The 9,730-nt window shown below is 46.4% G+C and overlaps 1 protein-coding gene across 1 annotated transcript; it reads right to left on the reverse strand.

Moving 5' to 3' along the window:
- Window positions 1-1,415: 1,415 nt before the first annotated feature.
- Window positions 1,416-2,528, reverse strand: SSTR5 (somatostatin receptor 5). Its single transcript, XM_009888555.1, has one exon. It carries the CDS (start codon window positions 2,526-2,528, stop codon window positions 1,416-1,418), a length of 1,113 nt encoding a protein of 370 aa, XP_009886857.1.
- Between the last annotated feature and the right edge of the window lie 7,202 nt (window positions 2,529-9,730).

The following is a 9,730-nucleotide window of genomic DNA, read 5'->3' on the forward strand; positions in this document are numbered from 1 at the left end:
CCTTGCTTGTACAAATGCCAGGCTGATATTTACTGCTGATGCTGGGGCTCAGTCACATCCCTTAGAGATGCTGTAGAAGGTCACCAAAGGTTAGAAGGACAGCTGAGATGCCCTCTCCTTTTGTATCCCCTGCCCTTGCTTGCTATTATATACAAATAAATTTCCTGACAGAAGGACTGTTTGACCTGTGGGGGTGGCAGTTCTGCCCGGATTAAAACAAATATCTAATTTGCTTTCTTCTTTTTTGTGTATGGAGAGTCCTCACTTTACAGTGCAAGTAGCTTGGATCAGATAGGAGGCAGGAATCAGGTCTGGATGCTGTTTCTTGCTCCCTCCATCCTGCTATATTGTCTCACATTAGTCATTTGATCTCTATTTATCTCCTGAGCTCCCGAGCACCATGAGGCACAGTGACGTTCCTTTTGGTGCCGGAGCAGGACAGAGCCCCACAGGTCCCTGTACTTAGTCCTATTGTACTAATCTATATTGTATCTACAATGATTTAAGCATTGAAGACTCAGCTGTATCTTTTTTGTGCAGTGCCTGACAGTGCCTGGCGAAGCCACGAAATGGATAGTCAGAAGGGGATTGAACTTGTTTTAATTTCTGAAAATACAGTTTATATTCATGTCCATACTTACATTCAGAACCAATGAATATACACAACAGCTTTCCAGGACTTCACAATCATCGTCACTTACATAATAATAAAGTGGTTACATTACATTTTATATGCAGTTTGGTTTAAAATGTGAAAGTATTATGAATACATTGAATCCTTTCAACAATGTTTTCCTAGTCTTGTTTTTATTCTTTCTTATTGTCTTTGAAAGATTCATGAATACTATGAATCTCTTATATGGGTTAATGACAGTAAAACAATATGAATGGACTGCACAGCACTCTATAACCATGGCTCATACACAATTTCAAGATCAGTGCTGCGGCCTTTTTTGTGTGAAACTTCCTCTTAAGAAACAGTGTTTTTCTTTTAAGAGATCTCCTTGAAGACTTCCAAAGATATTATCGGAGCTGTTTTCTGCTTCGAGCTGATCCCAACAGTGCAAAGCAGCCATAAACTCATCTTAACAAGGTAGTTAAAACAGGTTTAGTGTTGTTTTGCATCACTAGAGCAGTGCAAAGCCGGCAGTGTGCACCAGTAAATCGGTTCTCTGGAATACAGAAAGTGGTAACACACATCTGACTTAGCTAAAACACCGTAAGAGCTTCACACAGCCCAGTATAACCCATAACACTTTTAGCTAGGAAATGGAGGGGAGTAAAGAGAAGCCTATGTACATTTATTTGAGCTTGTGGGTCTCCAGATTTTAGGTTTGCTTTCTTTGCATTCATCTCTCCCTTAAGTCCTCAAATTCTCCAGGTCTACAAGTGCTTTGCAGTACCAAACTATGCCCTTAAACCTTGCTAGTCTGCATATGTCCATTGAATTCAATATTTCTCTGGGTTAACATTGATTCCTGCAAGCGGCTGCTGTTCTCCTGCCTGTGTTCGATGGGGTCACCATCCTCTACACCATTGCCCTTTTGGAGGCAAAGGACTTTCTGAAAACTCTGCTTGAAGTTGTCAGAAAGAAATCCGTAAAGAATGGGGTTGGCACAGCTGTTTGCATAGGACAGGACCACCACAAAAAAGTACACCCCTACCAACACAGGGTCTTCTGGCAGTATAAATATCAAATTGACAATGTTCATCATGTAAAACGGGAGCCAGCAAAACACAAAGACCACCACAATGATCACCACCATCCTGGTCACCTTTCTCTCTGATCTCCTGCGCCTCGTAGATCCAACTCGGATCCCCGAAGACTTGACTTTAATCACAATCAGCAAGTAGCAGAGACAGATCACCGACAAAGGACCAAAAAAACCAAGGACCGATGTGTAAATGATGAACGCCGCTGACCAGATGTTGACGGGCTCTGGCCAGTTCATGTTGCAGGTCTGAAAGTCTTCCTGCACATCTGAAAAGATGATCACTGGAAGCACCACCAAGAACGAGAATGTCCAGACAGTCACGCTGATGAGCTTGGCCACCCTGGGACGCCTCCACTTGGTTGACTTAATGGGATGAACTACTGCCAGGTAGCGGTCCATGCTCATCACAGTCAAACAAAAAATACTAGTGAATTGGTTAATACCATCTACAGTCATAACCAGCCTGCACAAAAAGGAGCCAAAAGGCCAATAGGAGATGGCATTCTGGGTGGCCAGGAAGGGCAGGCCCAGCATGAAGAGTACGTCAGCAACAGCTAAATTCAAGATGTATATGTTGGTGACGGTTTTCATCTTGGCATAGCGCAAAACCACATAAATGACCAATGTGTTGCCGCTGAGTCCAACTGCACACACAAGGAGGTAACAGATGGGAATCAGGACTTTGTGGATGTATTTGAATGAGGGCTGCTCTGAGAGCGTCCCATTCTCTGTCACGTTTGTGAGCAGTGAGGAATTCACATTGCTGGAGCTAGCTTCTGTGCTAAACGTGTTGGAAAAGTATAAAGGATCCATAACTTTTACTCCTCGGTTTTTCTTCTAAGGCTAAGAGAGATTAAACTTCATGGGCATCTTGTTCCTAGAAAGAAAAAAAAAAAGGGAAGAAAAAGAGAGAATGAAAGAGTGAATTCAAAGTAGACTAAGTTTTGCACATCATTTAATTTTCTATCTATAGCCAGAATTTGTGTTTGAGTTATGCAGTTAGCACATGTGATGAGATCAAGGCCTGAACAAAGGAATTGCACAACAGAATTGCACGAGGGCTCATCCCAGTAGATGGTGGTATCCGTTTAATTTTCACAAGCTCCATGCAGCGGGGTTGGGGCTGGATGTAACTGTGAAGACGGGAGGCTGCACGGCAGTAACACAGCATGCATCCTGCCGGGAAATGCAAGTGAGAGGAGATGGTGATGGCCATCACGCTTCACAGTCAGAGCAGAAGCTTTCCTGCAGCATAGGAGTCTAAATGCCCCAGCACGTGGGCCATTCAGGTCCAAAGCCTGCTGGTAACAAAGCCAGTCCTTCCTCTGCAGAGGAGAAATGTTAATTCTTGCATGCCTCCTGTGCCACTTGGCAAGCAAACTTTACCATTTGATGGTCTCACTCTCCGTAACCTGTCATAAACATGTTTTGCTCTTTTGTGAGATCAAGGAGCAGGGCGGATAACACCCTCGGCTTCCCAACTTGCACAAAAACACGCAAATCCAGAACCCACCTTTCCTCCTAGCTTTCTGTCCAAAAACTGGTACAGAAAATGTTAGAAGATGATTTTGAAAGACTCTGACCAAACAGCGCATACAAATCAGGCCGAAAGGAGAGCCTGGGCATTAGTGCCGAAAGCTTTAAAGCCCAGTTTGGTGCAACTGTGGTGTCACTAGCGGAGGGCACCTGGAGAGGCTCAGGGATTGACTCAGCCCCGTCTCACTCCTGTACAAGCTCCGGGTGCTTTCAGAATCTGGAACCAAAGATAGTTCTCAGCAATTCGTATCTGAAGCTCCACTGCGATGTTTCACAGGTCTCCCTGTTTACATGGAAACAGTCTCAGTTTGATATATTCAAATGCCACTTACTGCCTGGCAGAACCAATTGAGAACCCCCTGGGAACATCAGCAGTTGTGTAGGTGGGGAAACAAAACCCTCCATAACAACCGACAAAACCCTAGGAAAAAAAATAATAAAGATCAATGGACTCCAAGATGGAAAGGACCATGTCTGAGAACACTTCTCCATCGGGTCAGGCCATGTGCATGCAGATGTGAAGACTGCGCAATGGAAAGGAACAAGCTGTTTCTCTTCCATCTCTTGAGACTACTCTTCTGTTAGTGTTTCTGAATCCCTCTACTCTCACCCTGAAGTGTGCTTTTTGTCTAAGAAACATCTTTCTTCTGCAAGAAATCCAAACTGCAGCAGGCAGCTTCAGGACACAGACAGCTGAATGGGTTGTTTTGATAGAATATATTTTATTAGACAAGCAGAAAAGGGTTGAGAATTTCCAATGCTCTCTTTCTGCAGCATGCTTGACTCACATGAATATTTTTTTGCTTCTTGTCTGAACATGGTCTGAGCAGGTGTTTATAAAGCTTTCCACTATATAAAAAAAAGTTAAAGTATCTGCTATAAAACGGTGGAGAATCAGAACACCAATCTGGCCCAGAATGTCTCCCAAGGCTTGGCCAGCAGACTGCGGTGAAGGTGCTCAAGAAACACGCGCCCAGCAACTTTTGTTCCCATCGCCCGATAGTTAGGTTTCCACAATAATCTGGGGGCATGAATCTGCATTCAAGATGATGGCAAAAACACCCAGCCCACGTTGCGCCCATGCCTTTCAAGCAAAAGCAAAATTCAGTATCATGTAAGCCGGCAAAAGACTTCTCATCTGCAAGAGGAATGCAAACACCTCCACGGGTTGGTTACTTCGCTTTCTCTTTGGGTGAGAAAAACTGCAGTGGGTGAGAGTAGAAGTCCCTCCAGCTACCAGGAGTAATCATAAATATGCTGTTCTGATTTGGAAATGTGCAGATGGGAAGTAGGTGTCTCACATGGTACTCCGTAGCTGGGAGGAGATGTACCAGAGAAATCACAAATCCAGGGTGGCTGGGATGGCGAAGCTGAGGGAGCTGCCAAAGCTCAAACAAATGCTTGAAGAAGGAGACAAGAAATGGGCAGGGAGGATCTGCAGGTTCCAAATACGCTACTGTGGTGTTTGGGGTTTAGGCATTGCAGCCACGGGCTCGCTGCGAGAGCTGCTGCGGTCCCTGACAGCACACTGCGGGGAGAAGTCAGCGGAGACCATGCTCCATGTGAATTAAATAGCGCTGGACTTAGTGCTTAACCAAGAAAAGGCAAACTTCAGTTCTGGCCAAAGAGTGGACTTTTAAATCCTGTTCTGACGCTAAGTTTAAAATATAAATTTGTATTAAAACTCAGATTATTTGTGGGGGAAATGTGGGAGAAGCCAAAGCAGCAGCACGCTCCTCTTGGGCTGTTATGGTTTTGATCTTTGGAAAGCTGCATTTTCTTGCAACCCAGATGCTGTGCCACCCGGCCGTCAGCCAGTGTCTTTGAAGGGAAGAATATAAACGAAATGGGTGGTGGGATGGGGCAGTCGGTGTTTATAAGCTCATTTCCATGGAATTGCATCTTTGGGAGCGAGTTTAGTGCTGAGATTTGGAAGGCACTTCTCCCCAGACTAGCTCAGCAAAATCCTGTCTGGGCTAAAATGCAAAATTTTTGTTCTGGGACTGCAAAAATAGGAGGATGGTAAAAGAACCGGTGCAACTATTCAGCAAGGGAAGGTCAGGAAATGCATGTGTGACTCTTATCCTAGTGCTACAAAAAATGAGGATGGACATCTTTCTTCTGAAGTTACCTCCTTGTTCACCACAGTACATATCCTTGAAATAGTTAGCTCTAGAAATTAGTTAGTTCTTCAAGCCTGTTGCTCCTTCCACTGCATTTAGAGTTCACACCTTGGGAGAAGCACTGAGGAAGAGGAGTTCCTTTATGTGGATAACCTACTGCACAAAATCCCTGCTTGCCAAGGACCTCAGGTTCTTTCAGCCACCCATTGCTGGCATTCATGGTGCACTCAAAGGATTTTCTTGAGGGACCTTTGTGTGCCGTCCATGGAGGGGGACTGCTCTTCCAGCCTCCTTCAACAGCAGCTGCGATGGTCTCCTCCTGCTGCTGTGCTGTCCCCAGGAGTCAACGATACTTCAGCAGTCTGCTTCTTTAGCAATTCGGGGCTCTTCTCTTGGTTTTGTGTGAATACTAACCTTTACTCTCAGGTTTTTTGTTACATTTGATGAATTTTGCACCTTTCCCTTCAAAAGCAGGTGGATTCAGAAGGAAATGCACTGCTCAGGCTCTCATGCAAAGTCTTCGGTGTCTTCATTTGGTGGCAGCCTGCAGGTTGGCTGCACCAACAAGGATCTGCCATCGCCTGAACATTTCCCATGCACTGCCTGGGGAGGTGGTGCGCTTCGAGTCATCCAGATCTGAAACCTGAGCCCAGGTCTCCAGAGTTCAGTGCTTTATCCACTGAAACCACACGGCCTTTGCCTTGTAGCCACTGGTATTTTGGGATTTGTTATGGCATGGCAACAACACAAAAAGCTGAACAGCTGCAGAGGCATGTTTTGCTGGCTGTCTTTGGTAAGTACAGATGATTTTTCCCTCAGTTTCCCTCTGCTATCTGGCTGATAGCTTGCCCCTCACCAGCACAATTTTGGTCTGAACTTATATTGCCACTACAGGAGTTAATGGCCATGAACCTCAACAAAGGATGACTAAATATAATTAAGGCATGCTGACTGATATCTTATACACTTGTTTTGGTATTCTTAATTAATGGATTAATAAAAAAAACACCTCTAGGGGACTTCTGTCCAGATTTTTTTCCCCTTGATGTTTCATCTCTAAGACATCATACTGGTATACTTCCTGAATTATCTGCTTTGTGCTTCAAACACATGAATCAAAAAGGACAATGGAGCTAAGAACATAGATATAGATCCAGAATAACCACTGATATAATCCCAAATTCTCCTTTTACAGAGCAGTACCCTGAAACAAACAAACAAAAGCATCCACTGCAGCTGAATGTATCTGCCTGCCTGCGTCCCTGCCCAGGAAACCCCAGAGAAGAAATAGAGATGTTATGGTATAGACCAGTCTGCTCGGAAGAAGGTATTTAGCCTTTGTGAAAACTTCCCTAGCAGGTATCCTAAACAAACATGCTTTTACTGGGCACAAGAACAGGTATCCTTGTAAAAGCACACAGCAGCCTATTAGTGACTGAAGCATCATCGCAAAAGGAAGAACAAACCTTAAAACTGTCCAGGCAGATCAAGATTGAAATTCTCCCTGGCTGTGGTTACAATAGCAAAGCAAAAATAACTCTATAAAGTGCATTGCATCAGAGTCAAAGCTGGGTATAGCTGGGATCAAGAAGGAATTACATAAAGAAACCTAATTTTATGAGTCAAGATTTGATCTCGCTGCCTATTTACCACTGGAATCATAACTCTGTCTTATGCAGCATCAAGCATAATTGCTGGAAAGAGAATTACAACAGAACAACAGATTACTTCTTCCAGGTGCAGAATAACTAGCAGGAACGGACAAAATGGTAATCCAGACAGATATGCTTTTAAAAGAGATGGCTTTGGTAGTAATGGGAAGAAAAGCACCTGGATAAGTATCCAAAAGTATCTAATAGCAGCAGAACTTCATGTTTTTTCCCCTCCTGCCTCATGGAATTGGCCACAATGTGTTAGTGGAGCAATTTGCTGTAATGAAGCGAAGAAAAACTCTCCTGGTCCTTTAGTAAATTTGCCCTTCTGGGGGTGAATGTTCATCACCCACTTCTTCAGCTACGACCTGTGGGGCCTCATGCTTTGCATTTCCATGGATCGAGCAGGCAGAGCCAAGGGCTGCTGCTGCAGGAGGGAGAAGGAGCTGCTGGTGGAAGGGGAAGGAAGGGAGGTGGTGGTGTGAAAGCTGGTGTGACCTGGCAGAGCAGCTCTGAAACACCACAAACACCCAGGCAAGGCTCTGCATGGGGAGGCGGGAAATGCAACATCATGCCAAGACCTGCTTCAACTTCTTACAGTTACAATAATGTTCTTGTACTGAACCCCGAGAGCACAGAAATCTCGTAATTTCATGTATAAAACTGGGTTTCGCCGTTCCCTACCCTATTCCACCACCTGCGTTAAAAAAAAAAAAAAGCAAAAGGATTCAGCTCAGATGGGAACTTTCTCCTTGTTAAAATCTGCCATTTGATATCTCTCAGGGTGTGTTTCTCACTCCAGTGAACCAGAGTGATTGATTTGTCTCTACAGAAGACATAACAAAACAACTTTCTTGCACTAAATCGGTTCTTGGTTTTGACTAGCTGTATTGGTACTAAACACTGATCAACTGAAGCAAAAATTGAATAATGTCTTGCCACTTTTAGGACTATAAAAATCTTTAGGAACTGTGTTTTCAACTTTGTTATCGCCCTGCTCGGGCCAGCCCAGTGTTTCCTAGAGCGCTCTGCAGAGATGTTACCTGATGACTCGGTCCTATTTTTAGTTTGCAAACAAAAAGCTCATAAAACACTTTTGCTTTTGCCAAATATTTGCTAAATACTTTTTTCCCCCCCAAACACATTTCAGGCTCTGTTATGCTCAGAGATTACTCACTTTGGCTGAGCTGCTCCTGCCACACAAACAGTCGTGTAAATCACACGCTTCTGATTTTGCTCCCTGATCAGTTGATTTAAGCAACTTCAGTCAGAGGAAAGTGTGGAGCCCAACACCTCCGTGCTCACACCAGGCAGGTGTGGTCAGGGCTGAACTCCAGCGACTGCACTGGCGCATGGCTGTAACCAGGGGGTTTTACCAAAATGTTTCTCTTCTGCCCCGCTCTCCTCTGCAATCCATTGGCATCAACTGATTTCAGGGATGCGACAAATTCAAAACCAGTTCAAATGAGGAGCATTAAACTGTGGGCTGTGTCTGCTCCCAGACTGAGGGAGAGCTGAAACAACCATAGATCCCTTTGGCTCTGTCACCCCTTCCAGGAGTCCTGGGTCAGACCAAGCTCTGTAACAGCTTCTCCTGCTGCGTGAAGTGGAACAGCTCCAGGAGAGGAGCGTCACAGGGGGACTTCCCAAGGTGTGAGGTCTCTGGCTGAGGCACATCCCACACCAGCAGTGCTGACCCACTCTGGCCACCAAGCCCCAGTGACAAGGTTCCCCAGGTGTTGGGATTCCCAACTCGAGCACTAACAGACTGATCCCAGCAACCTAAGTACTGGCTGACTGGTGTGACCTGCACATCTCCTCCACCACAAAACTACAAAAAGTCTCTAGTTTACCCCAAGGCAAGCCTGCAAGTTCAAAACACCTGAGCTGGACACAGGGAACAAGCTGTGCCCAGTTCTGCAGGTGCTGGGCGCTGCAGTAAGCCAGCAAGACACACAGACACACAGTGTTACCCAAACCCATGGTGACTCCCAGGACTCCTCTTTGACCTTGACCATCCACTTCTTGCTGACCACCTTGGAGCACATCTGACCCCCCCCCCGCACTTCCCTCCCGTGTTTTATCAGAAAGGAGCATCACGCGCTCACCTGTATCCCCCAGCACGGCTTTCCGTGCCCCCGGCCCGCGCTGTGCCAGCCTGGGCACCATTCAGGGCTCTGCCACCTTTTTGGGTCACGGTGGGGCTGAAGCAGCACCGGGCGGCTGTCGTGTCGGGCTGTGCCTGCGCATCCCTCCCGCAGGTGCCTTTCTCCTCCCTTCCAAGCGGCCGCTTTAAAGCGACGGTGAGGCTTGTCCTGCTTCAAACACCGCATCCTCCGCTCGGCCAGCGGCTCCTCTCCCCGCCATCCCTCCAGCCAGGATGGAGTCACTCCGCTCTCCAGCAGCGAGAGCCCCATAAGAAGGGCAAACTCGGGGTGGCCTCTTGTTTCGGGCAACCCGCAAACGGGACCGAGAGCTCCGGTGCCTCATTCATCCCGGAGAGCCCTCAAAAGCGGGGTGAGCTTTGCAAAACCCCAGTCTGCCCCGTCCCCATCCCTCCCGCCTCTCCCCCCATCCCTTTAGGCTCCCTCAGCCCCGCTCGGTGTTCCTCTCCCTTCTACCCCCCTCACCCCCCCGGCAATGATTACCTGCAGCTCCAGGGACTCCTCTCCGCCGGGTGGAAGCATAAACCGCCCCGTTCCCC

This window comes from Charadrius vociferus, unplaced genomic scaffold (genome assembly GCF_000708025.1).
Source record: "Charadrius vociferus isolate BGI_N301 unplaced genomic scaffold, ASM70802v2 scaffold27, whole genome shotgun sequence".
Lineage (NCBI taxonomy): Eukaryota > Metazoa > Chordata > Aves > Charadriiformes > Charadriidae > Charadrius > Charadrius vociferus.

Excerpts from the sequence above, each read along its gene's own strand:
- SSTR5 (XM_009888555.1), bottom strand. The coding sequence starts at position 2,528 with ATGGATCCTTTATACTTTTCCAACACGTTTAGCACAGAAGCTAGCTCC.